Source organism: Equus asinus, chromosome 14 (assembly GCF_041296235.1).
Source record: "Equus asinus isolate D_3611 breed Donkey chromosome 14, EquAss-T2T_v2, whole genome shotgun sequence".
Taxonomy (NCBI): Eukaryota; Metazoa; Chordata; class Mammalia; order Perissodactyla; family Equidae; genus Equus; species Equus asinus.
In genome coordinates this window covers 25,202,775-25,230,428 of record NC_091803.1, presented here as the reverse complement: position 1 = coordinate 25,230,428, position 27,654 = coordinate 25,202,775, and the positions used below count along the sequence as shown (strand labels likewise).

At 48.8% G+C, this 27,654-nt stretch overlaps 2 protein-coding genes and 1 long non-coding RNA gene across 4 annotated transcripts; 1 reads left to right on the top strand and 2 right to left on the bottom strand.

Moving 5' to 3' along the window:
- Positions 1-13,948, bottom strand: QPRT (quinolinate phosphoribosyltransferase). 2 transcript variants are annotated; one of them, XM_014842418.3, is made up of 4 exons: positions 13,860-13,948; positions 1,235-1,770; positions 523-654; positions 1-449 (listed from the first exon to the last, which is right to left on the bottom strand). In XM_014842418.3, the coding sequence occupies exons 1-4, from the start codon at positions 13,870-13,872 to the stop codon at positions 231-233; spliced, it is 900 nt and encodes a 299-aa protein (XP_014697904.2). In that variant the 5' UTR covers positions 13,873-13,948; the 3' UTR covers positions 1-230. The 2 variants fall into 2 exon arrangements, with proteins under 2 accessions (XP_014697904.2, XP_070340692.1); XM_070484591.1 differs by lacking the exon at positions 13,860-13,948 and adding an exon at positions 6,082-6,292.
- Positions 13,487-26,820, top strand: LOC139040186 (uncharacterized). Its single transcript, XR_011494194.1, has 3 exons — positions 13,487-13,639; positions 14,422-14,506; positions 26,495-26,820. It is a non-coding gene; the product is annotated as an uncharacterized lncRNA (long non-coding RNA).
- SPN (sialophorin) lies at positions 17,595-23,192 on the bottom strand. Its single transcript, XM_014842416.3, has 2 exons — positions 23,099-23,192; positions 17,595-22,713 (listed from the first exon to the last, which is right to left on the bottom strand). The coding sequence occupies exon 2, from the start codon at positions 22,695-22,697 to the stop codon at positions 21,306-21,308; it is 1,392 nt and encodes a 463-aa protein (XP_014697902.1). The 5' UTR covers positions 22,698-22,713; positions 23,099-23,192; the 3' UTR covers positions 17,595-21,305.
- Positions 26,821-27,654: the final 834 nt, after the last annotated feature.

The following is a 27,654-nucleotide window of genomic DNA, read 5'->3' as shown; positions in this document are numbered from 1 at the left end:
ATTATCACTGAAAGAAATTCATTAGGTTGATCATTTATTAGGCTCATTTTACAGATTAGGAAACTGAGATGAGCAGAGATGAAGCCAGCCCTTTGAGGTCACATGAGCAGCGAGTGGCAGAGCCTGGACTTTTGCCCAGGCTAATGTCGAGAATGTCCTGTTGGCCACGTATAACCTTGAGGGTCCCAAGGAACTATGTTATCCCACTGGCAGTGTCATCTTCTTTGGCTTTAGGTCCGGCGGGTGTAGGGCACTGGAGTGGCCCCTTCAGCAAACAGCTTGAGGGAGAAATCGAGGGCCGGGGCAGCCTGGGTCAGCATCCCCAAAGAGATGACATCGATGTGGGGCCCACAGAACTGAGGAAGGTTGCCCAGCGTGATGCCCCCGCTGGCCTCCACACCCACACCTGGGAACCGGGCCTTCAGTGCTGCCGCCGTGCGGTGCAGCTCCTGCGGAACACAAGCCAAGGGAAGGTGAGAGCCACCCACGTGGCCCCTTCCCAGGAAGCAGACCCTGCCTCACCTCAGGCCTGAAGTTGTCCAGCAAGACGAGGTCCGCACCTGCTTCGGCCGCCTCCACAGCCTCCTGCAGGCTGCTGCACTCCACTTCCACCTTCAGGGCAAAGTCGGCTGCCTGCCGGGCCCCTCGCACCGCCTGTCAGGCAAGCCGAAGGGCGAGAGTGAGACAGGTGGCACCTGGCACAGCGTCACAGTGAGGGGCACAGGGGACGGGCATTCGAAAGGCTCCAGATGGATAACAAGCTTGGGGTTAATGAGGAAACCAGGCATCGGATGGTTTCTTTCATATTAGGTGAAACCACATGAAATTACTACCTCTGTGGGTCAAAAAAATGGCCAAATATCAGCAAGATTTGGCATTTGGACCTGAGTTCAATTTGACCCAGAATCTTAAAACTGGAAGGGGTCTTCAAGAACATTTTCACAGATGGGAAACAGGTCTGAGGAGTTAAAGTGACATGCCCAAGGTCGCAAAGCCATCAACACTGGCTCCCCATGGTTTGTCCTTTGCTTCTGAACGTCATACCAAGAAGAACGCTGGTAGGAAAGCGATCCAACCCCTCGTTTCACAGATGGAACGTCTGAGGGGTGGAGGAGTCTTGCTTCTCCTGACATCACTATTCACCAGGGAGTGGTTGGGGGTCTCTGGTAGAGGAGAAGGGCTGTGATGGCGGGGTGGGAGCAGGGCCAGGGCAGGGGCTCAGTCAGACATGCACCTTTTCCACACCACCAGCTGCCATGACGTGGTTGTCCTTCACCATCACCAGCCCTCCCAGGTCATAACGGTGGGAGGCGGCCCCGCCCACTAGGAGCCCATACTTCTCCACCAGCCGGAAGCCTGGTGTGGTCTTCCTCGTGCCCGCCACGTGCCCGGCCCAGCCGGTTCCCCTGGCAGCTTCCACAGCCGCAGCGGCAGCACTGGCAACTCCACTGCAGCGGGCCAGCATGTTCAGGGCCACCCGCTCCCCCAGCAGCAGGCAGTTGGCAGGGCCCCGGACCTCTGCCACCTTGGCCACAGGCACCAGCTTTGATCCCTCGGGGAAGAGCCAAGAGACCTGGCAGTTGACGTGGGCAAAGATGGCATCAAAGAAAGGCCTCCCAGCCAGTATCCCTGGGGACTTGGCCCACAATGCTGCCTGCGAGGGGGCTGCCCCCGTGACCAAGCCTGCATGATTGAAGCTTGGGCAGTCTTCTCGGAGCCAGCCATCCACCAGGGTGGCCAGAGTGGCAGGGGGCAGCAGGAGTGCCAGGCCTGGGAGGGAAAGAGAGACAACAGCATTATATTTGGGCTGCCTTTCTTTTCTTTTTAAACATTGGCACCTGAGCTAACAACTGTTGCCAATCTTCTTTTCTTTTTTTCCTTCTTCTTCTGCTTCTCCCCAAAGCACCCCCAGTACATGTTGTATATTCCAGTTGTAGGTCCTTCTGGTCATTGGCTACCTTTCTTATAGTCAGGGGTGATTGTCAAAATATTTAACAACCAGCAAATTGGGTACTAGCCAATCAGGGTGAAGATCTGGGGGGCCAAGGAGAGGGGCTGGGGTGCTGGGTGGGCCCTGTGGGCTGGACAAGGTTGCCAGATTGAGAAAATAAAAATACAGGAGGCTTGAAGCCGGCCCCATGGTCCAGTGGTTAAGTTCACGCGTTCGGCATTGGTGGCCCAGGGTTTCACTGGTTCGGATCCTGGGCGCAGACCTAGCACCATTCAACAAGCCATGCTGAGGTGGCATCCCACATAGCAGAACTAGAAGGACCCACAACTAGAATATGCAACTATGTACTGGGGACTTTGGGGAGAAGAAAAAAAAAGAGGAAGATTGGCAGGACGCCTAATTAAATTTAAATATCTGACAAACATCATAGATATTTTTAGTATAAATATATCCTAGGCGATATTTAGAACATACTTATACTTAAAAATTATCTGTTGGGGTCGGCCCGGTGGCGCAGCGGTTAAGTGCACATGTTCCGCTTTGGTGGCCCGGGGTTCGCCAGTTCGGATCCTGGGTGCGGACATGGCACCGCTTGGCAAGCCATGCTGGGGTAGGCATCCCACATATAAAGTAGAGGAAGATGGGCACGATGTTAGCTCAGGGCGTCTTCCTCAGCAAAAAGAGGAGGATTGGCAGCAGATGTTAGCTCAGGGCCAATCTTCCTCAAACAAAAAAAAGTTATCTGTCGGTTACCTGAAATTAAAATACAACTGAGTGTCCTATATTTTATCTGACAAACCTAGTGCTGGGTCAACAGTTATTTACCAGCCAGAAGAGACATGCACACTGCCAGAAAGGCACCCTGCAGCCTTTCCAGTTGGCCTGGCACAGGATTAGTTATTTACGAGCTCTTCAGCCCCCAGTAGAATGTGAGCTGTGTGTCTTTTTCATCCCAGTCTTCTCTCTACCACCAAGTACTTTAAAGCTGGAAGTTCAACTTTTCACAGATGTGGAGACTGAGGACCAGAGAGGAAAGGCAAGCTGGCTGAGGTCACACAGCAAACGGGTGGCAGAGTTAGATTGGCCAGGCCTTGTGGTCATGGCCATCTGTCCCTCTGCCTTTGCCCCCTAGCTTGCAGACCCCTCCCAAAGCGGATGGTTCCACAAACTGTCCTCTCTCCAGAGATGGGGGCTGTACAGGAAGGGAAAAGCACCCAGAAATTGGGTCTGAGCCCCTGCTCAGAGAAACACAGCTTCAGGAGTATGGGCGAGTCCTTCACCTGTAAAATAAAAGTTACAGATGTGATCTCTAAGGTCCTTCCCACCAGCGTGTAGCGCCTAATGGGCCACTCAGCACTCAGGCCTGGCGAATGAATGGGGTGACTGCAGAGGCCCCGTTCAAGCACAAGTACTATATCGCCATCTGTCGGTCAAGGGAAGACCTGCAGCCTCTATGGCGCGTGCCACAGATGGACTTAGCTTCCCCCGGGGAGGGAGGAGACACTTCCACCGCATGTGAGGGGTTTTTGTTTTGTTCTGTTTTGTTTCCCCCACTTTTGTTCCAAGTTGAAGTTAAGGCCAGACACTCTGGCTTGCTCTGTTCTCAGCTGCAGGCCCTTCTTGTCCAGCCCTTCTTCCCCAAAGCCAAGCACCCAATTTTCACCCCCTACTGCCAGACACAGTCCTCAGGGAAGACACGTGGCCCTCCTTCTCCACATTGTCCTCCACAACCGCTCCAAGTGGCTCCCATTCCTCACTCAGAGCCAGCTGTGTCCTGGCTGGGTGCTGAGAACAGTCAAAGGACAAAGACATAGTCTCGGTCTCCACCCTTCACAGTCCAGCCAGGCAAAGACCTGAGAGCAAATGGCAGGGATGCGAGGCCTCCGCTCCGTTTAGACTAGGAGCATGATGGGGTGCTTTTTAACATGAATTTGGACCCTTCAACTGGTGAGCGTGGGATAAACAAACTGTGGTGCAGCTATATGATAGAATTCTACTCGGCAATAAAGAAAGGAACCAATTACTGACACACACGATAGGGACGCACTGCAAATGGACTATTCTAAGTAAAGAAGCCAGATTCAAAAGGCTACATGCTATTTGAGTCCATACATATGACATTCTGGAAACAGCAAAGGATTGCAGCAGAGAACAGACGGGCGGCTCCCTGGGGGTCAGGAAGGGGCTGGCCACACAGGGGCAGCAGCGGAGTTTTGGGATGTGGTCAAACAGTTCTATATCTTGTCTGTGATGGCGGCAACATGGCTGACGCATTTATCAAGACTCGTAGAACTGTACACAGAAAAGGGTGAATTTTACTGTCTGTAATTATAACTCATTAAACCTGACTTTAAAATAAAAGAATAAAAAAGTAAATTCGAGCAGACCACTCTCCTGCTTAAAACCTCACTTTCACTGTATTAACTCCAGCTCTTTTGACTTCTTTCTGTTTTGCATTTATTCTCTTGACAAATCCTTATCGAGCACCTGCTCTGTGCCAGGTACTAAGTTCTGGGTGACAGAGTGGACAGCTCTTTCTCTTGGCTTTCAGGCCTCAGCCTATGCTGTTCCAAGGTTGTGTGGAAGTCCCTTCCCTTAACCTCACCTCCAAACTCCCCCTTCGCCTCTCACTCCTCTTGCAGGTCTTCTCCTAGACAGCACTTCCTCGGCAAGGGCTCTCACAGACCCGCTAACTCAGGTCACACACTCACTCGACTCCTTGTTCTTCCCCCATCGTCACACTCTACTGTTGTTTCCTCTCTGGAGGCAAAGATGTGTCTGTCCGGTGAGTTTTCTGCTGTATCCCAAGTGCCAGGACACTGAACAACACAAATGCGCTGCTTTTATAGGTCAAAAATGGTCAAATAATGGTAATTTCATATTGTTTAGCTTAATACTAAGTGTTCAATGACACTTATTCAAGCAGAGAGGCTGCACAATGGGATGAATCAGAGCCCAGACTCTGGGGCCACTCGGCCTGGGTTCCAGTGCTGGCTCTGCCACCTTTAGCTGAGTGACCTTGGGCAAGAGACTCAACCTCTCAGGAGCCTTAGGTGCCTCCCCTGTACCAGGGATAATGAGAATAATCACCTTGGGGCCGGCCCTGTGGCCGAGAGGTTAAGCTCGCACGCTGTACTTCAGCAGCCCGGGGTTTCGCCGGTTCAAATCCTGGGTGCGGACATGGCACTGCTCAGCAGGCCACGCTGTGGTGGTACCACACATGCCACAACTGGAAGGATCCACAGCTAAAAATATACAGCTATGTGCCGGGGGGCTTTGGAGAGCAAAAGGGAAAATTTTAAAAAATCTTAAAAAAAAAAGAATAATCACCTCATTGGTTTGTTATGAAAATCAAGTGTGTTAATATTTGCAAAGTGCTGGGAACACTCTCAGGCACGTAGTAGGCGTGTTTGCTAAAGGAAAGACTGAGGCATCACCACGAGTCGTGGGAGCTTAGAGGGAGAAGTGACTACATGTCCCTGAGGAGGGTAGTTTTAGTGGCCTTGAAAGATGACTAATGTTTGCCACGCAGAGGTGTGGGGGGCAGCGGAGGGGGAAAAAGACATTTCAGGCTGAAAGAGCAGGTGTTCGAGGCTTAAAAGCAAGAAAATAGAGAGAGGTGAGGGAGGGCTGAGCAGGATTCACCGGAGAAATGGCGGGAGGTGAGGCCAGAGCGAAAAAGAAAGAAACTATGTGGCTGAAGAATTTGGACAGATCCTAGGAGCTATCACAGAATTTTAAGCAAGGGAATGATATGACTATGATTTTGTTCTAGAAGGGTCACTTCAGCCACCACGTGCAGACAGGTTGGGAGGCAAATGGAGGCTGAGGCGATTGGCCAGACGTAAGCTGACGAAGCCCTGAATCGGGCGGTGACTGTAGCAAGAGCGAGTAGGAGATGTGTGAGCTGTTTCTGAGGCGGGGCTTACCGGAATTAGCAGCTAATAAGATGCAGAAGCCTTGGGTTTGTGTCCTGGGTGGCTGAAAACTGGCATAGGAGTTGTTCAGGGAGAAGTAGGCTGGGTGGAGGATGGCGACAGAGGAAGGCAGCAACCTGTACTGCCTGAGTGCCTGTGGTGTGCCTGCCATGGGCACCACAGCTCTCTCACACTCGCTCATCTGAAACTCACCACAGGGGCTCATTCCCACGTACAAGTACAGGAACTGGATCTCAAACATGTTCCTATATCGCGCCCTGGTGACACAGCTTATAAGCAGCAGAGCTGGGGGGAAAAGAATAACTTTGGTTTTGCAGATGTTAAGGTTGAGATGCCAGTAGGAAATGTGGATGGCCATGTCCTGATGGTGGGTAGAAGAATGGTTCTGGAGTTTGGAGAGATATAGGAGTAAGAAATGGAGATTTCAAGCTGTCAGCATAAATGGACGAGCACAGCAGTGCATAAAGTGACCAGGGACGGGAAGAGGAGGCTCTGAGAAACAGCAGTATTCAAAGGCCACAGAGGCATGGCTGTCAAAAAGAGAAACAGCGGGGGCCGGCCCTGTGGCTGAGTGGTTAAGTTCTTGCACTCCACTTTGGCGGCCCAGGGTTTCATCGGTTCAGATCCTGGGCGCGGATATGGCACCGCCTGTCAGGCCATGCCAAGGTGGTGTCCCACTTAGTACAACCAGAGGGACCTACAACTAGAATATACAACTATGTACTGGGGGGCTTTGGGAAGAAGAAGAAAAGAAAAAAAAAAAAAGAAGATTGGCAACAGATGTTAGCTCAGGTGCCAATCTTAAAAAAAAAGAAGCAGCATCAGAAGGGAATGGGAGTCTGGAAGGAGAAGCGGGTTTCCAGAAGTAGGTGTGAGCAGAAGCAAGTAGAAGGAAGGCTGAAAATGGGCCTTAGACTTAGCAACTGGGAGGCCTTGGCCAGAGCAGTCTCAGTGCCCGTGCTGTGGGGGCAGAAGCCGCATTGTCAAGATCAGGGAGTATATGGGAAGTGAGGAAGTGGAGGTGGTGGGTGTGGACCACTCCTCTCAGCAGACGTTGAGAAAGCAGGGCCCTCCACCTGGGCTGCACAACCCGGGCTGCACATTGGAATCACCTGGAGAGATTTTCAGACTCTCTGCTGCTCAGCCCCATTTCAGATCAACGCAATCAGAATCTTTCAGAGGTGGTTCCCAGGCATCCAGGCACTGGAAGAGGTCCCCCTGTACTCAGACGCACATGAGGGTTAAGAATCAGTGCTCATACCAGACCACATGGTGTATGTCTCCGTTTATATGAAATGTCCAGAGAAGGCAAATCAAGAGAGACAGACATCAGAATAGTGATTGCCTGGGGCTAGGAATTAATTCTAAACAGCACAGGATCTCACTGAGGTAATGGAGATGGTCTGTGGTGATGACTGCACAACTCAGGAAATTTACTAAAAATCACTGAATTGATTAAAACCACTTAAACAAACAAACAAGACCCAATGCTCTGCTGAAAGGCAGGAACCATTTCTGCAACCCTCTTGAGCCTGTAGGTCCAGGTATTGAGCATCAAAAGCCAACATCAAGAAGAAACACAACCAGATGCTGGGCACCCCTGACGGGAGAACTCACCGCCACTCAGGCAGTACTCTTGCCAAAGCAGCTGACCCAGAGTCAGATCAGACTTCTAGCTGAAACCACCAATTTACAAGAAAACCAGAGGACACAGGAATGTGTTAAAATGTACCACGGGTACACAACCAGAGAAATTCTGACCACAGGAAACTCTACCAGAAGATAACCTAATTTCTTCAACATATACATTGCACAGAAAACAAAAGATTAAAAGAACCTGAAAATACATACCAACCAATCACAATGTACGGATCTTATTTGGATGCTAATTCAAACAAACAAGTTGAAAGCAAATTAGAACATTTATGAGACCACTGAAGAACTGACTGCCGACTGGATATTTGATCACATTAAGGAAATTTTCAAAAATTTAGCTGTTGATCATTGTATTGTGGTTGTGACAAAAAGAAAAGTCCTTATCATTTAGAAAATAAAAAAAAATAATAAAATGGTGAGACGTTCATGTATGAAAAGATTTGAGAGCTGGTTTTACTTTAAGGTAATCCTGGAAAGTAGAATGTAGAAGGGGCGTAGATGGGGCTGGACTGGCCAAAAGTTGATGGTTGCTGAGGCTGAGTGATGGATGGGTCCATGAGGCTGCATCATACTTTTCTATCTACTTTGGTGTATGTTTGAAATTCTCTATAATAAAAAAGTAAAAAAAAAAAAAAAAACCAAATAAAGGGAGAGAGAGAGCCCTTACCTGAGATGGGGTCGAGGAAAGTTTTTTCAGGATGGTAGAGCCGTGGTTCTCAACCTTGGCTGCACAGTGGAATTATCTGGGGAGCTTTGCCAAACTCTAATGCCTGGGCCCCACCCCCAGAGATTCTTACATAACTGGTCTGGAATGTGGTAACATAATTCTAATTTGTGGCAGGGTTGAAAGCTTCTGAACCGCAGGAAGAGCATAATAGCTACCACACCTTCGTGCCTACCGTATGCCAGGCACTTGCTATCCATTGTCACAAGTCCTTCCTGCAGTTCTTCAAGGTAGATATCATTTATATTTAGAGATGGAGAACTGAGACTCAGAAATGAAGAGGGAATCCCCTAAAGAGCAGAGCTAGAAAATGATCAAGCTGGAAAATGATCAGTGTGAGCCCGGGTCCTCCCTCCCCAAGGCTGGATACTGCCTCCAGGGCAGGGAGACTCCCTTGCCCCCATCCTTGCGATCAGTTGTTCTGATTGCCTATTGTAGAGGCAGAATGTTACACGCTCCACGTTCCACTAGTCAAAAATAAATAAATACGTCTGGTTTTCTTTAGGCCCCAACTCTCCCATGCATTTCCAACAAAAGGGATTCCTGCGGGTTGTTTTGAAAACGTGGGCTCTCCTAACTAGCAGCTGTTACTGAAAGGAATTTGAGAGAGGGAGGGCTGTTTTTGCAGCTGCCTGAGGAGAGCTGGTTCAGAGAGCCTGCCAGGAAGCTGCTGCACCTCGGGAGCAGCTGGAACGTCCTGTCTCTTTTGCATCCTCGCAGTTGTGACGTGTCAACGTTCTCTCAAGATGCCCGCCTTCAGAGAGTATAGTTTCATCCTGTGGAGTGTAATCTTGATCTCTCAAGGCAATGCTTTCTTTTTTCTTTTTTACTTTTTATTGAGATTATGATAGTTTACAACCTTGTGAAATTTCAGTTGTACATTATTGTTTGTCAGTCGTGCTGTAGGTGCACCACTTCACCCTTTGTGCCCACCCCCGCTTCCCCTGGTAATCACTAATCTGTTCTCTTTCTCTACATGTTTAACTTCCACATATGAGTGGAGTCATACAGAGATTGTCTTTATCTGGCTTATTTCACTTAACATACACCCTCAAGGGCCATCCATGTTGTTGTGAATAGGACAACTTTATCCTTTTTTATGGCTGAGTAGTATTCCATTGTATGCATATACCACATCTTCTTTATCCAGTCATCAGTTGCTGGGCACTTAGGTTGCTTCCACGTCTTGGCTGTTGTAAACATGCTGCAATGAATATTGGGGTGCATGGGACTTTTGGAATTGCTGATTTCAGGTTCTTAGGATAGATACCCAATAGCAGGATGGCTGGGTCATATGGTATATCTATTTTTAATTTTTTGAGAACTCTCCATACTGTTTTCCATAGTGGCTGCACCAGTTTGCACTCCTACCAGCAGTGTATGAGGGTTCCTTTTTCTCCACACCCTCTCCAACATTTGTTACTTTTTGTTTTGGTTATTTTTGCCATTCTAATAGGTGTAAGGTGATATCTTAGTGTAGTTTTGATTTGCATTTCCCTGATGATCAGTGATGATGAACATCTTTTCATGTGCCTATTGGCCATCTGTATACCTTCTTTGGAGAAATGTCTGTTCATGTCTCCTGCCCATTTTTTGATTAGGTTGTTTGATTTTTTGTTGTTGAGTTGAGTGAGTTCTTTATATATTATGGAGATTAACCCTTTGTTGGATATATGACTTGCAAATATTTTTTCCCAATTAGTGGGTTGGTTTTTTGTTTCAGTCCTGTTTTCCCTTGTCAAGGCAATGCTTTCTTAATCAGTTATCTAGAATTTCATTAAAATTGGCATCTTTGTTTTTGAGGGGACCCAAAGCATCTTGGGAGATTTCCTGCACATCTCTCTTTACAAATAATGTAAAAAGATACAGATAAACTGAAGATTATGACAGAATATATGGAGACCTCCTCCCCGCCCCTGGCACTTTTGTGATTCTCATCTAGATTGTCAACTGATTTTTACTGTGTCTCTGTGTTGCCCTCTCTAGACAGGGGCTCCTTGCTGGGAAGGACTCGCCAGAATCAGAACCTGCATCCCTTCTTTCCTTCAATCATTGGACACGCACTTGTTCATGCCTTTGATGGACAGACACAAAGGGAGGCTCTTTGAATGCACTTAAATTAATAGAACAAGCCTTTGTTCTTCATTGTATGTGTAACGACGTGGCTTGTGCTGGCAGCAACAGTGGTGTACATGAGGCCGACAAAGTCTTCCAGCTAAAACCAAGTCATAATGGTTTCCCCAATTTACAGGAAAAAATTAACTTAGAAGTTGTCAATTTTAAAGGTTTTGCCTTTATAAATTTTTCTTAAAACTCTGGTGTCTACTACCACTTGTCTATAATAGAATCTGGAATGACGTAATGTGTAATAATAACTGTTGAGGGGCCGGCCCGGTGGCGCAGCGGTTAAGTGCGCACGTTCCGCTTTGGTGGCCGGGGTTCGCCAGTTCAGATCCTGGGTGCGGACAGGACACTGCTTGGCACGCCATGCTGTGGTAGGCGTCCCACATATAAAGTGGAGGAAGATGGGCATGGATGTTAGCTCAGGGCCAGTCTTCCTCAGCAAAAAGAGGAGGATTGGCAGATGTTAGCTCAGGGCTAATCTTCCTGAAAATAATAATAATAATAATAACTGTTGACACTTTTACAGTCCTTCCTAGGCACTGTTCCAAGCATTTTATAGACATTAACACATTTAATCCTCACAACAACCCTGGGGGGGGGGTGCTATTATTATCCCTATTTTACAGATAAGGAAACTGAGGCACGGAAAGGGCAAGCAACTTGCCCAAAAGTCCACATAGCAGGGAAGTGTGGAGGATCATAAGCCCAGGCAGGCTGTCTCCAGAGTCCCCTCACTTATTCTATCCCACCACACTGCCGTTTAATCAAGCACTAAGTTGTGTCTTTAAATTATTATATGTTTACTATGTTAATATTCACAGAGTTCTGCAAGCCACAGTCGCTTCCAGGGCTCTGTCCCTGGCATAGTAGGATCAGCCTGGATTAGGAGTCAGAAATGCCTGGGTTTGAATCCTGTCTATACCACCTACACGGTGGGTGACCTTAGGCAATTTGCTAACCTCTCTGAGAGTCAGTTCCACAAGGAAATCACAGGGCTGCAATGAGGAGGGAACAAGATGCCTGAGCCAAGGCCTGGCTGCGTGCCTTTGAACCCAGGGGTCAGCCTCTGGCAGCTTTGTTCTTCCATCTATTTATTCGTTGATCCATTGGGCAAACACCAGATGGAGACAGAGGCTGTTTAGCGGCAGCTTCCAGATAAATGTTCTTTCTTTCCCCCTTCTCTCCCTAGAGAAGAGAAATTACCTCTAAATAGGGCCAAAAGTGATTGCTCATCACACAGGTGGTAAAACAATCTACAGAATTTCAGGGCGGGGAGGCATGACCTGTCCTTAAGGTATGAGAGCAATTGGAGAAGGCTCAGAAAGGTTGGCTCTGAGAATAGGTTGGCACTGGACAGGAGAGCAAGGCGTGCCAGGCAGAGAGAATGGAGAGAGTGAAGGCCTGCCAGTGAGAGGCACTGAGCATGTGCGGGTGGAGGTGCACAATCTTAGACACGCAGAGTAGCAAGAGAAAGGGCTCATTGTAGGATGGGGCCAGACTGAGCAGTCCTTGAATGACAGGAAAGAGTTAGGGTTTTGTTCAATAGGAAATGGGAAATCACTAAAACTTTTGATCAGAGGTCATCTGATCAAAAATGCACTTTGAAATTTAGATTGTGTCTAGGGTTCTTGAAAGATATAAGTTGGGAGACTGTTGCAACAGCCAGGGCAAAAAGCAGTGAGCCAGGGTGAAGTGTAATGGGAAGGCAGCCCTGCCCAGGCTGTAAGAAAAGGGCATACGACCTCCCCTCCACGCCACAGACTTCCTGCCCTGGCCTCACCCCTCACACCCTGGCCAAGGCTGACCGCTCGGCCTTTGCCCACCAGCCTGCCATCTGCTTCTGCCTCAACTCTGTCCTTGTCCCTTCTTTCTTCCACCTCCCCAGGCTTTGCCTCCCGGCTTTGACATGTCTACTCCACCTGGCTTAATCCTGTGTGGTAGTGATACCGGTGCCAACCCTTCTGGCTTGGCCCAGAGTTAAACATCCTGCCTTGTCATGCACATAAAGGCAGCGACACAATGGCAGCCTCGACCAGGCTGCTCCCCAGAGTGTGGTGGGAACAGAGAGGGAAGATACTCAGGTGACACTGTGAAGGTAAGTCCATAGGATGTGGCAACTGTCTGGATATTGGGGTGCGAGGAAGAGTGAGCAGCTAAGGTGACCCTGAGGTTTCCAGTCTGACAGGAGGATGGTGAGGCATGAAGAGAAATGGAGCTGGTGTAGGGGAAAGACTTTGAGTTTAGCATAGGGAGATGTCCAGGTGGAGATGGGCCCACAGGGCTTCCAAAAATGGAACTGGAACCTGGGGAGGGCTCAGAGCTGGAGAGAAAGATGTGAGGAATCAACTATGTCACCAGCATAAATCACCGCTGAGGGGTTTCTGTGTGCAGGCACTTCACACATACTCTCTATTTAACCCTCACCACAACCCAAGGAGAAGGCACTGTTCTTACTTTATCAATGAGGAAACCAATGAGGAAAGCACAGCAAGGCTAAGCATCTTGTCTGAGGTCACACAGCTAGCAGGCTGCTGGGATGGGATTTGAACCCACGCTTTGACTCTGAGGTCATTGCTAAACCAAGAACTGGTTTGGGCACCTAAGAGCTGGTTCCATGGCCAAGACAGAGGGGCCGAGTGCATGGGGCCAGCAGAAGCCCCAAACTGGGAGAGGGAGGTGGGAGCTCAGGAAGAAGCCCAGGGAAGAGAAAGTGAAAATGCAGAGAACTCAAGGAGGGGCCTCCTGTGCTCCAGGCACTAGCTGGGCATCTTCCGTGCATCCTGTCATTTGTTCTCCCCACAACCTTGTGAGTAGGGAACTGTTAGAGTCATTTTACAGATGCAAGGAAATGAGGCTTTGAGAAGTCAGGTGACTTGCCCAAGGCCACACAGCCTGTTCCTGGTGCAGCCGAGATTCAAACAGGAGCCTGTTGATTCCAGAGCCTGGCCCCTATCATTCTGCATACGGCCTCCTTAGCGACCTCATCCCTCACGCCTGGCAGAGAATCATCGGACTCAAGCCCCCTCCCCCGCCCTGCTCAGATGGACAGGACTTTGCCTCTGCTCTTGCTGAGCTGCCAGCCAGAGGCAAAGTCCAGAGCTACTCCTCATCCAGCCTCCCACTACCTGTCCTCTTAGCCCCCAGGAGGCGCACCCTCCTCCAGGCCACCCCTGACCTTTCCTGGGGCTCAAGCCCCTTTCTTCCCACAGAGCTCACTGGGGACCCAACATAGAAGGAGAAAGAAGGGTGAGAAGAGGCCTTTAGGGGACAGAAAGGAGTGTTTGGGGTTCAGAGAGGTTGGAGGGAGATGGGGGAGGTAATAGAGTTAGATGGAGATCAGAGGACACTTAGCCTTTCGGTGGGGGTGCGGGATAAGGGACTGAGAGAAGCTGGGATGGAGAGACGAGCAGGAGAGGGCGGGAGGGTGGTGCAGGAACACCGAGAGAGGTCCGGGAGGCTCCTTTACCTTCAGGGTCCATGACAGCTCGCAGCTGTGGTGCTGGTGTGTCCACTGCTCAGATCTAGTGTTTGAAGAGACCAGGGGTTGGGGGTGGGGCTCCCAGACGAGAGGAGGAGGGGCCAGTCTAGTTGGCCCTTCCCAAGTTCTCTGGGGCTCCCTCCTGCCCTCCTCCAGGACCCCTGGGGCTGTGCCTACCTCATCTGCTTTCCATCGTCAGAGGAAGAGCTCTCAGTTCCCTAACTTGGAAGCCCTCTCCTCTCTGAGCCAGCAGCCCTGTTCTCACCATATCCCCAGCCCTCCTCAGTCCTGCCCCAGCGTATGAGGCTGTAAAAGTAAGAATGTGCTCCCTTGTGAGGGCTGGAAAGCCTCTTTGATGGTACGCTGGGAAAATCCTAATTCTATCCTTTTTATCTCAAGCACCTTGTTCTGCGCCTCAGTTTCCTTAGCTGTGACGTGGGATAAGACCTACCTCGTAGGTTCAACCGAGAATCAAGTGAGAAAACTCTGCGAGTTACACAGAGTAGAAACTCGACAAATGTCCGCTTCTCTTCCCTTCCCTCTTCCCAAGGTACTTTAAGGGCACAAGCAGATCAGAATCCGACTTCTGAAGGGGAAAACTGGGAGGCTGCCAGTAACCTGTACTGGGATGTCAGGCAAGTACCCGTCCAACTGCCGAAGATTCCATTTCTTCCTGGGAAACTTTGCTTGCCAGAGTGACTGCCTGCCAAATCTGCTGGCATCTTCCCAGCCTTCCTCCATTTCTTTCTCTGCAGCAGGTGACCTTGCCAGAACTGGGACTCAGGTGAGGCAAGCAGGGCTCCTGGAGTGCAAAATTTAAGGAGGCCTCTCTCTGAACTTCCGTTTTGCACCTCGGCGCCTTGCTCGCCTCCCTCTAGTCCGGGACTGCTCTTGACAGCCATTCGCCAAACTGTGTTCTCCCTTTTTTTCCTAGACATCATTTTCTCTTGATTCTCTCTTAAAGGCTCTTTCCTGCCTCTTGCAGGTCCTTCTTCCTACATCCAACCCTCAATTTATGGTGTTCCCTCAGTGTGACAGGATTGTTTCTCTTTTTCTCCTGGGCACACAGCTAAACTACATTTCCCAGCTTCCTTTGCACTGAAGCTACCACATGACAGAATTCTGTCCAATGGGAGGTGGACAAAAGTAATACATGTCAATTCCAGACCTGGCCCATGAAAGTCTTCCCATGACCCCCTCCACTCCCTCCTCCCTAGAAATTGACAGAGCCACAGAATGGGCGCTGGGTCCCTGAACGACCTTATGGGAAGTCACCCTCCAAATGCCAGCATTGAACTGTTACATAAGCAAGGGAAAAACTGCTCTTGAGTTATACCCCTGAGATTTTGGGGTTGTTTGTTATAGCAGTTAGCCTGCCCTGACTAACATACTAAGTTTCTCTCCACAGCTCTCTCCTTTCTCATTCTACACAGTAAATGATACAGTTTACGCATTTATCCACCTACGCCATTATTTAAATTGCTATCTAAATCAGATGACTCTTAAATCTATATCTCCAGCTGTTTTGTGTCAGTCTCAGCCCATCAATAAGCAATGTCGTGGCTGGACCACCCCCTGTGGTTCTTAGTATGATTGCAAGATGTCCCTTAGCAATAACCATCAGGAAACTTTGAAAAAATAAAGGTTTATTACTTACAAGACCTGGAAATTACATAGCATACCTGGGACCACACAGCAAGGTTGTGAGGGGACAGAGAAAGAATACAGAGGTCCAGGGTTCTGCTTTTATTGAAGTTGAGGGTGGAGGCCTAGGGTTTTGTGGGCTCACTCTTTATTGGTGCATTTAAAACGTAAGAGCGGGAATTTAAAGCACAGGAAGAGAAAAAAAACCAGCGCCTGATGATCAGTTATTGAAATTAACCGAGACCTCTAAAACAAAGGAGCCTCAGTGGGCGGAGGTGGCCTGGTTCTTTATCTGGTTGTGTGACTGGCAGCCTGTTTATTTGAGATAGCCCTCTTTGAAGTGGATGTCTCTTTGAAGTGAATGCCTTGGCAATCAAAGCTTAAGTCAGGCTCTTGCATTACAAAAAAGAAAAAAACAACAATTGTCAGGGCTTACACTACAACAGTTCTGACCTCCCTCCCAAGTTCCAGGTCTCTACTCTAACCATCTCCAAAATGTCCCTCCAGACAGTTCTAAAAATGAGCTCATTTTGTTTTCCCCCAAAACTGCTCGTCTCTCTGCATTTCCACATAATGATGTCAGCATCTCAATTTCCCAAGATAGAAACTTTGAAGTCTGATCTCATTTTCCCCCCAATCACCTCAACAACCAATTAGTTCTAAAATCTTATTCTCTGAAAAAGAATTTTTTAATACATAAAATAAAATAATATGTAATTTTCAAAAAGTCTTATTCTCTGAATAAATACATTTCAAATCTGACCTCTTCTTTCACCTTAGGCCAGACTCCCACTATATCTAGAATGACTCTCATCTTGGGCCACACTGCTGGATGCCAGGTTCGCTCAAAAGATAGATCTGATCTTGTCATAAGTTTACTTAAAAAACGTGGTTTGTTTATTCATTAATTCATCTATCCCTCCATTCAGTGAACACGTATTAGATAGATACTCTGTGCCAGGCCATGGATTCTGGAGCCCCAGGGGTGACACGTGTACTTGGAGGGGCTACACTTTCACATAATTGCAGCCAGTTGTTCTGTCACATAAGGCACTGTAGGAGTGGACAAGAAATGTTTGGGGTGGAGGCAGCAAGGGCAGCTTCTCAAGGTAGTGACATTTGAGTTAAATCTTGACTGTTGAGGAGGAGTTTGGCGGGACGTCAAGATGTGTGTGTTGTAGGGCAAGCTGAGGGTGGACTAGCTTCAGGCAGAGCTTGCAAAAGTGCAGGAAGGACTATGTGACCCTCTCTATGGCCAACACCTCTTGGGATCTGGGCCATGGTCCAGCTTGGATGTCTAGATGCCACAAGCTAGGCAGGCAGGTGCTGAGCACCCTAGGGGGCTGAGATGCACGGGCACCCATTGGCAGCTCATTGTCGGGAGCAGGTAGATTGTCTCCAAATTATCCTGGGTTTCTGACGTCTAATGGCTCTACCCCAAGCCACCCCAGAACAGGACAGTCACCCACTGTTTGGGCTCCTCCACCAATACCCTCTTGGAGTTTGAAAGCTTTCTCTCTGGTTTTGATTGGGGTCTACTTTTGTTACTACTTTGGGAATCTTCCAACCTTCTGATTGTATTCCTCTCTTGTCCTGTTAACAGTCCTGGCTTGATCTGCCCTCTGGCACAGCGGCTGAGCTTGGGGCTCAGGAATGGGGTCTGTTTCCCATTCCCTCAGCCCAAGGGGTCAACTCTGCCTATAGCCCCCAGCTAGCCCTTCCTTCACAGGTTCTTCCTGCCACACTGAATGTGAGTAAGGTCAGAAACGGGGATGCAGAGGAAAGTTAGATGTAAATGTCCATTTTTAGAAATGAAATGTCCTTAGAACCATGCCTGGAGGCCCTTTTCCTGTCTGGAAAAGTGAACCACATTAATAGATTTCTCAAGGCCTCCCCTGTCCAAATCCTTCTTCCATCTGGAATTTTCATTTTGGATGACAAAGCTTTACTTGTAACCATGATCTCAATGTGCGCTTTTGAGAATAGAATGGAAATATATATTTTAAAGTGAAAGATGAAGTATACTTCACTGTACATGCTTGTGTGTGTGTTATTTAAGAAACTAGAATGTGCCGGTAATTAACTTTTGCAAAACAAGTAATTAACTTTTTATTGTCCAGACAAGATAAACATTTTCAACTATACTCCTACACACACACCAAGAAAAACACGTGGCATGTTCAGGAAGCCTACACGGAATCCGATGAGGGTGGAGGGCGTAGAGCGTTTGGGCCAGGGCCTGAGCTGGCGGGGCCAGGTCTGGAAGGGGGTCTTATCCTCCAAGCTAAGGAAGGTGGGCTCTATCCTGATGGCCTTAGGGGGTGCAGGGGTAATCTGGACGGAGTGGTCTTTTAGAAGGGGCACTGGGACCATCATGGGCAGAGGATAGATCTGATTGGGGGAAGGAAGCTGAAAGGGAAGTCTCGGCAGGATCAGGCAAGGTGTGATGGGGCCTGGAGAGAAGGAAAGACGCCCAGGGGCTGTGGAAGAAAAATCAGCTGAACTTGGCATCCAGGGAGTGAGGACAGGGGAGAGAATGGGGCTTGATGGTGGTTTTGACGTGTTTTGCCCCATGATAGTGTCTACCACTTGCTGAGACCCGGGAAGAGAGGAGAACAGACATGGTTTGCTGACTTCCCCACTGCTGTTAGAAGGGAATTCAAACTCTGGAGCTCTCATAGCATGGCTCCCATCTGCCTTTCCAGCCTCACGTCCCACATCCCTCCTGGAACCGGACACACACCCCCGTTAATACTTTTGTTAATATTTTTCTGATTGTAAAGGTGGTAGATATTTATTTTATAAAATTTGGAAAATACAGAGAAGTATAAGCAAGATAAAAAAATAAAAATCACCTGTATACCTATTACCTTACAGACAATCACAATAAACATTTGGGATATTTCCTTCAAATCTTTTTTTCTATAAAAGTCTAAGGTTTTGCATTTTTATTACAAAACTAGAATCATATGTATTTGTAGATTAGTAACTAGCTTTTTTCCCGCTTAACATTATATTGTAGACATTTTTCAAAGTCATTAAATAGTTTTTGAAAGCATGACTTTTAGCAACTACGATAAGTTTAATAAGCCATTTACAATTATTTTCATAACTAATATGTTTGGTCCTCACCATATTTTACATTTCCTTATTGTTTCTCTCTGGCCTTTTATTTTTCCTTTTGGTCTTACAAAATCTACTGATTTCTTTGCTTTTTTTCCCTCTAGAGAATTGAAAGGCATCCATTCTGTGTTTGTTCAAAGAAGAATCTACATTGAATTGCTCGTTCTTTCCTCACTGGGCCTACACAAATCCCCTCCAATGAGGGTGCCCTGCCCCCCTTTCAGCCTGACAAAGTCCTTCTCAGCCTCCAGAATCTCTGAGGAGTCATCTCCGTTCATTCATTCATTCATAGGAAAATTTACTGAGGACCTTCTCCATGCCAGGCACCACAGCCACCAGCACATCAGTGAATATGACAAAGACCCTGTGCAACTTAAACTCTTGGGGGCAGCCTCCTACCCTATCCCCAGGAGCAGTGCAGCACTCCCTTCTCTTTTTTTTTTTTTTTGAGGAAGATTGGCCCTGAGCTAACATCCGTGCCCATCTTCCTCTACTTTATATGTGGGACGCCCACCACAGCATGGCTTGACAAATGGTACATAGCTCCACGTGTAGGATCAGAACCAGTGAACCCTGAGCACAAAGCAGAGCACACAAAATTATCCGCTGTGCCACCAGGCCACCCCGGCACTCCTTTCTGTCGATGCACTCATAAAATTTTTTTGGTGCCTCTATTTGAACACTTTTCACATATTTTGATATTTTCCGGGCTATGAGACCCCTAATGGATGCCTTACCCACTCCCACCCCATTTCCTTCAGGATTCGCCCAGGACCCAGAAGCCAGTCATAGTTCAGAAAATGACTGCATGCATCTATTGAGGGGGAAAGGAGGAGCTGATGGCCTCTGAGATCAGCAACAGTATTTTCTATGCCTGAAATTAGGGCACTTGGTCTGACAAATCTAAGACAACACTTGTGGTGTCCACAAGGGACATTTGGAACTCACTTGTGCTATGCCGAGGCCACAGTTAGCCCTAACAGTGCCTTGTGAGAAGTGGGAAAAGGTGCCCACACATGCCCCGTGGGTGCCTAGCCTGGCTGGTGAGAGCTAGACTTTCACACCAGCTCAGCCTGTCCCACAGACCAAGCACAGGTGGCACAACTGCATGGTGGCCAGGTGGATCTGTGGCCACTTTCTACCTCTTCTGTCCCTCATCCCCCACCATGAACGGACTCACTTGGGCCCTTCGCCTCTCTCCTGCCTCCCCACCAGTCCAGGCCACACGGCAGTCACACTCATGCAGTTCCCATTGGCCTCTCTTTTTGTAGGTCAGTCTGTCTGCTCTTGGCCACTGCGCCCTCTGACTCAATAACTTCCTCTTTGCAAATTTCCTCTTTGCCTTGAGGAAACACCAACTGCCAATGGCCCCTGTGGCCCCCTGGGCTCTGGCCCGGGCTGGGCTCAGAGACAGCGCAGTTGAGTCTTGTTCTCTCCATCCCAGAGCCTGGAATGTGGAATATGGAATATGGAAGTGTCTGGTTCTGCAAGCCTGTCACTGCTTCTCATTTAGCTCACTCACTGATTCGCCTTAGAGAACGGAAGAGGAGATATAGACAAACAGATTAAACATGTCACAGAGTCAGCAAGACCCTGCTATTGGGTCTCCCCTCTTGTGGGTGCTGGGGTGGGGGAGGTTTGAGGGAGGGACATAGCGGCTGAGCTGAAGAGCCACACTCAGGTCACACATGCAGTCTTTCTGTCAAACTAGCATTCTTTATTGGGCTGCAGACAGAGTTAAATGCACTACTTCTACCCCAGCTGAGCAAGGACGCGGCACATGCTTTCTCAGGAGTTCCTCAAGTCAGCAACTGCTCAGCCTCTGCAGCCCTTCCTGCCCCCTCCCCCATACCGTCTGTACTCACCACTGCCCTTCACAAACATCGCTAAATCCTTGCCTCTTGTGCACAGACTGCACCCATGAACGGACACATGCAGGTGCTGGGGCTTCTGAGAACTACACCTGCCCAGAAACTCTTCTTACCTCTGCCCTTGGGAGGAGAAATAGCTGAAGCCTCTGGTTGCCTCAGTCCATAGGTGGGGGAGAGTGCGGTGGCTTGGGCTGTGGGCAAGCCTAGAGTCCACGTGCTCTCACAGGCACACCCGAGAGCACACCTAGAGATGCCACTCAGCCCATGCTCCAGACTGGCGTGGCACAGAGCACTGGGGGCCAGGGTTAAAGGAGGTTCATGAGCTGACCCAGTAGGACTGTCCTAACCTATGGGGCCAAATGCACTTTCCAGAGTAATCCTAGAAGAGAGTTTGCTGGGTTGTCATTTCCTTCTTCTTCCCAGACTCTGGTACCCCTGGGGAATCCTCTGAGAAATCATAGGTCAAGGAAGTTTGGCATAATGGAAACTCAGCTGCTGGTTTCAGAGACAAAAACATGGAGAAAAGGCGACTGGGAGAAGTAGTGGTTGATGAGGCAGGTTTGTGCATTCCGTGGGTGTAGGCCCTGACGTAGGTGGTGGTTCAGATGCTGGCTGTGGATGCTGGCTGGAAGGTCCAGGGTTAAGAAGCTGGATGAGGATTCAGCGTGAAGATGCTGGGTGAAAATCCAGAGGACGCTGGGTGACAGTGGCTTGGAAGTGATGATAGGAGGGAAGGTGATGAAAGCTCAAATGATTCTGGCCTCCAGTCTTGTTATTTGCAAGCTCTAAGACGTTTCTACATCTCCTGCTTCTGCCCATCAGAAGTGGGGGCCTCCACAGCCCCATCTTCGCTGCCCACCAGTGGCTCTTCCTCTCCCTTTAGGCTGCAGGCTGACCCAGCCTGGAGCTCCTCCAGTGCCAAGGAGCCCTGATGAGACTTCTTCCTACCAAAAAAAGTGGTGAGTGTGGGCCGCCGGCTAGATCCCTCCCCTTCGGGGGCCACAGAGCCCTTGTCCCCCTCAGACACTCCTGCTGTTGCTGTCATGGCCTCCTCATCATTCACCCGGGCTAGCCCAGCCCAGGCATCCATCACCCCATTGCGCTTTCCACTGCTGCTCAGCATCAGCTCCCCTGTCCTCCGCTTCCGCCGCTGGTGCCACAGCACAAGTAGTGCCATGAGGACAATGACCACCAGCAGGGCCACAAGCGCAGCCACCAGCAGGGTGCCATTTTTTCCCTGACTTGAAATTGGCGGGGTGCTACTGCGTGTGCTTGTGGAGGTCTTTGGGGTAGTCGTGGTGGATGTTTTTACCCTGATGTTGCTGGTGTCACTGGTCCCCTTGTAGGTCTCCAGAGACCTAGTTGTCGTGGTGACAGGAAGTCCACTGGTTTCCTTGGAGGTCTCCAGAGAGCTAGTTGCCATGGTGACATGGGGTCCTCTGGTCACACTGGGGGTCACCAGAGAGCTAGTTTTCATGGTGACAGGAGCTCCACTGATCACATCAGATATCTTCAGAGAGCTAGCTGCTGTGGTGACAGGGGGTCCACTGGTCACACTGGAGGTCACCAGAGAGCTAGTTTTCATGGTGACAGGGGCTCCATTGATCACACTAGATATCTCCAGAGAGCTAGTTGCTATGGTGACAGGGGAAGCACTGGGTACACTGGAGGTCTCTAGAGGGATAGTTGCCATGACAGGGAGTCTACTGGTCCCACTGAAGGTCTCCAGGAAGCTAGTTACTGTGGTTCCATCAGTCGTAGCAAGGAATCCCAGAGAGTTCATTGCTGAGACAGCAGGGTTACTGGCTGCATTAGAGATTTCCAGGAGCGTTGATGACTTTTTGGTGGAAACTTCATCGGAGGTTGTTGGCTCAGGTACAGAGAGGCCACTGGTGGCAGCAATGGAAGTCTCAGGAGAGGATACTTCATTGACTGTATAGGGAGTTGAGGAAAGAGGAGAGCTCTCATGCCTGGTGCCGTCACCTTTATCTGGGTCCCTCGTTACTGTAGTGTTGGAGGTCACTGAGTTGAGTTTTGGGGCCTCTGTGTTATCTGAGGCCAAAGAAACAGAAGACTGTCTGGGTGCAGATGTCTGCAAAGTAGTTGTAGTCTCCAGAGAGTTCACCTCTTGAGTCCAGAGGCCCCCAAGGAGGAGGAGAAGCAGGATCATTTTCACAGCAACAGGCATGAGCAGGAGTTTGGACCTGAGGGTGGGGAAGTTGGAGAAATAGAACACGCAAGGACCTGGGGGAGGATCTAGCCGGGCTCTCCCCTCCTGCCCACTTCCCTGCCAACTGCCAGGCCCAACTTGAGGTTTAACGGCTTTTTCCACCCTTGCTTTTTACCATTATCAGAAATAACAAGGGAGCAGATGCTGGCAGCTCCCCCATCAATTCTATCCCATGGCCCCAACTTAGGCCTTGACAGCTTGGACCCCAGCAATGGCCACCCCTTCTGGCCTTCCCTGACCCTATTCAGCCCTGGTGGCTCCTGATCCTCTTTTCCCATCACCTATCAGGGTCTTTCCAAGCCATAGGCACATTCCCAGGTTTGCTGAAGCCCTTGCCCCACCAAGCTGGACCCACTTACCAGCTCACTTGATAAGAGCACAGGGCTGGGGCCAGGTCGCTCCAACTCTTTCTGAGGCTAGGGCAGGAGTGGGGAGACAGGGCCCCAAGGGGAAAGGAAGTGGCCCTGGCTCCACCCACCCCACCCCACCCCACCCTAGCATCCTGCTCTACCCGCCCTGCTCCCACAGCTGCCATACGATGAGAGCACCATTACTATCTCTTTCCGGGGTCTGAGATGGTGCCAGGGGCTCTGGGGTCCCAGCTGAGGCAGGTGGGGGTGGGGGGGTCTGGAATGCGGATTCCTGGGTCTTAGCTGGGGAATGGAATTGCAAGGGGTGAGGGTGGGTCAGAACAGGGGTGATGAGAATGTATGCTTGAAAACTAGGGGGTGTGGGGGAGGAGATGGGAGGGGAGAGTGGTTTCCTTTGCATTTGCCATCCCCAAGCTGTTAGGCCAAGACCCAAGGTGGCACTGCCCCAAAAGTTCCCCGGAAGTCCCAGTGCAAGAGGAAGCCCCCAACTCTGGCTGGGGGCAGTGAAAGCCTTTGCAGGCTGCATGTGATCCCTGCTGAGTTCTTCAGGACTTCTCAAGGAGCTGGGGGTCACCACAATGGCCCCCAGCTGTGAGCTGCTTAACTAAGTGAAGGTGGTAATTAAACACTGCATACACTATGATCTTATTTTTGTAGAAGACTAATAAAGATGTGGGAACCTATATGGAAAACAGTCTGGAAAGACAGTTCCCAATCCAACAGACTAGAAAGATGGAAACAGTCTGAAATTAACCAAGTTTCTTTGGATAAATATGAGTAGTTCATTGTCTTTTTTGGATGGCTGCTGTTTTCTGACTTTCTTCTAATTTGAAAGCTATGACTTTTGGTGCATGTGTGGTTTTTTGGTTTTGTTTTATTTCGTTTTTTGCTTTTCCTTAAAAAAAACAAACGAACTGATTTTTGTATTGTAAAAGTGATAATACATGTGCGTGATGGAATACTGAAACACACCAGCGTCGGGGCCCGGGCTCGTGCCCACACACAAGCCAACGAGTTAGTCTGACACAAAGATGTGAGACCGCAGGCCAGGGAGGCAGGACACCATTACTCACCACACAGCAAGAGCAGTACGAACGTTATGTTTGCATCAATTCTCCCTGCCCTCAAGTCTCACAGGGGCGACACAGAGGGGCTTGTCCTGCAGGCGAGGAACACTGAGCTTGGGGGACTCCCTCTTTCAAGCAGGTGGTAAGCAAGCCTACTCTTTGTCCTGAAGGGAGGCATTACTTCATCCCTCACCACCCTGAGAAACAGCCTGGATATAGAGTGGTCAGGACCTTCATTCTTGGCTTATCAGCAAGTTGCGCCAGGATGCTCAGGGCCGTGGGTAGACACCTCTCCCAACAGTCAGGAGATATAACGGGAAAGGCTTTGTACCGCCACCACCAGATAGACACACCGTAACAATGGCTGGTAGACGCGTATATGCATGTATTTTATTATATTGGATTTTATTATCCATACTGTTCTGCACTTTTCTTTTTTGAGGAAGATTAGCCCTGAGCTAACATCTGCCGCCAATCCTCCTCTTTTTGCTGAGGAAGACTGGCCCTGGTCTAACATCCCGTGCCCATCTTCCTCTACTTTATATGCGGGACGCCTACCACAGCGTGGCGTGCCAAGTGGTGCCATGTCTGCACCCAGGATCTGAACCGGTGAACCCCGGGCTGCCGAAGTGGAACGTGCACACTTAACCGCTGCTCCACCGGGCCAGCCTCCGCACTTTTCTTTTTTTACTGAACAAAAGAAAGGAAGAAAGGAAACCACTCCATTGTCAAATATTTAGGTTGTTTCAACATTTTGCTATCTCAAACAGAAAAGTAGGAATAATTGGCTGCAAAGTAATTACAGGGTAAAACAATTTTTTTTTTTGGAGGAAGATTAGCCCTGAGCTAACTACTGTCAATCCTCCTCTTTTTGCTGAGGAAGACTGGCCCTGCGCTAACATCTATGCCCATCTTCCTCTATTTTATATGTAGTACGCCTACCATAGCATGGCTTTTGCCAAGTGGTGCCATGTCCACACCCAGGATCCGAACCGGTGAACCCCGGGCCACCGAGAAGCGGAACGTGCACACTTAACCGCTGCGCCACCGGGCTGGCCTGTGGGCGTTTTGGATTAATGCATTGAATAAAGAAAGAACCTATGGGTTCATACTGATTCTGAAAATATTAGAAAGAGACAAAAAGTGAAGGAGGAAGGGAGAGGGTGGGAGGGAGAAAGAAGAGCCAGAAAGGTTCTTTTATAGTAGGAAAGCTAACTGACAATTGTAGAAGGAATGTAGAGTTTTAAAATGACCAATTTGCAACCACCATAATAATCATTTATTCAGATAAGAATGGATGTTAAAACCATTGGGTGAAATTGGGGTGACGGGGGGGTACAAATAGGATATTTTTATAGTTTTAAACTATCTCCCCACAAGGTATGTATTCATTAGCAAGGAAAGGTAGCAACTTTTCAGTGGAGAAATCTAACAGACACCATCTTAACCAAGTGATCAATTAACATCACCAGTAATGGGGCAAGCCAACATCAGGTGGCTCCAGATAGGACACACTGAGAAGAACATGACATCGCTTTTGTGGTAATTTTAGCAAAAAATGCAGAACCTGAATCTAACTGTTAAGAAATAGGAGGCAAACCCAAATTGAGGGGTGTTTTACAAATTGATCTGTACTCTTTAAAAATGTCAGAGTCAGGAAGGACAAGGAAAGTCTGAGACATTCTTCCAAATCTTAAAAGAGTAAACAGATGTGACAACTAAATGCAATTCGGGATCCTGGATAAGATCCTGGACTGGGAAAAAAGTGCTGGAAGAGATACCATGGGAATAAGCGGCAAATTCGAATACAGACTGTACAGTAGTTAAGAGTATTAACGTTAACTTTCCTGAATTTGGTGAGCATATTATGGTTATGAAAGAGAATGTCCTGGTTCACAGGAAATGCATGTTTGAAGTATCTAAGAATGAAGGTGTACAATGCGGCAACTTCCTCTTAAACAGTTCCACACAAATAATATCATAAGAGATAAAAATAAAGCGTATGTGGCATGATGTTAACAGGTAGTGAAGGAGCTTCCGAGTTGGTGGACCGGTGGAGATGCGGGGGGAGTGGCGCGCTCAGAGAGGGCATGGAAGCTCTGCATACCTTGCCCTGTACCTTGCTCTCTCCATCTCTTCCATCTGGTTGTTCCTGAGTTATATCCTTTTATAAAAAATCAGTAATCTAATATATTTTAACATTTTCCTGAGCCACCATTTCCCTCTATTTAGCACCTGAGCTGATATTTGAGAAGAGCTCAACCATAGAAGGGAAAAGCAGGAATGCATGTCTTACAAATCTTAATTCTCTCCTCAGGTGCTCATAAAAGAGAAAAAGGCCTCTAGTTACTGACCATTAACAAAAACACCGAATGGAGTCATCCGTTTGGCTGTTTCCCAAAAGCCAAGAACAAAGAAGACCCAGACAAAGCTTCTGAGAACTAGTTTTTAGGATGTATCCAGATGCCATACTGAAAATGTAATTCTACCACCCACCTATAAATTGTTTCAGCATATAACCACAGGACACAGGACATGTTTGGCGTTGTTTTTTTTTTTTAAAAAAAAGGTAGTGAAGCCATGTAAAGGGTCTATGTGTGCTCATGGTATTATTTTTGCAACTTTTCTGTGTTTGAAATTTTCAAAATAAAACAACATACGAAAAAATAGAAAGATCCAGAATCTGACCACTCTTTCCCACCTTCACTGCTACTCCTCTGGCCCAAGCCTCCTCTTTCCTCACCTGGAATGTTCACCAGTCCCCTCTGTGTGACCTCACCTCCTTCAGGCTCTTTTCCACAGAGCAGTCAGAGGGGCCTGGATCAAACATCTGAGCCTATCCCTTCTCTGCTCTGAACCCTGAGACAATGCCCACCCTACTCAGAGTGAGAGCCCAAGTCCTCAAAATGGCCAATAAAGACCCCCAGGATCGGACTCTCCCTCCCTCTCCTGCCCTTGTTCCCTTAGCTTCTGCCACCCAGGCCTCCACTTCGTTCCCAGAGAATGCAAGCCTTGGGGCCTTCATGCTGTCCATGGCCCCCTCAAACGTTACCTGCTCAGTATGGCTTTGCCTTCCCACCCTGTTTAAAATTGTACCTCGTCCGCCTGGCCTGCCCGCCCCATCCCCCACCCCTGCTTTCTCTCCATCACTTCCCACCTTCTCAAATACTGTGTCATTTACTTTCTTATTCTGTCTTTCTGTCCCCACTGGAATGTAAGCTCCGTGAGAGCATGAGTGTGTGTCTGCTGGCCGCTGTACCACCAGCATCTAGAAAGTGCTTGGTACACAGTGGGTGCTCAGTCGTGTTTATTGGCTGAAGAGGGGTTCTCTGGCTGAAAAAAGGAAGAGGGTATCAGGCTGAAGAACTGTACCAGCGCCAGAGAAGGCAAGGAGGCCTGAGACGGAGGAGGCAGTGGTGGGAGGCTTCCAGCACTGGGTGTGCCCTTGAGCTGTGAGGCGCCACCCAGCCCGCAGAC

Coding starts and splice junctions, on each gene's coding strand:
- QPRT (XM_070484591.1), bottom strand. CDS start 6,247: ATGGCCATCCACATTTCCTACTGGCATCTCAACCTTAACATCTGCAAA. Junction 655..1,234: donor CAGCTGGTGGTGTGGAAAAG/GTGCATGTCTGA, acceptor CTTGCCTGACAG/GCGGTGCGAGGGGCCCGGCA. Junction 450..522: donor TGGACAACTTCAGGCCTGAG/GTGAGGCAGGGT, acceptor TGTGTTCCGCAG/GAGCTGCACCGCACGGCGGC.
- SPN (XM_014842416.3), bottom strand. CDS start 22,697: ATGCCTGTTGCTGTGAAAATGATCCTGCTTCTCCTCCTCCTTGGGGGC.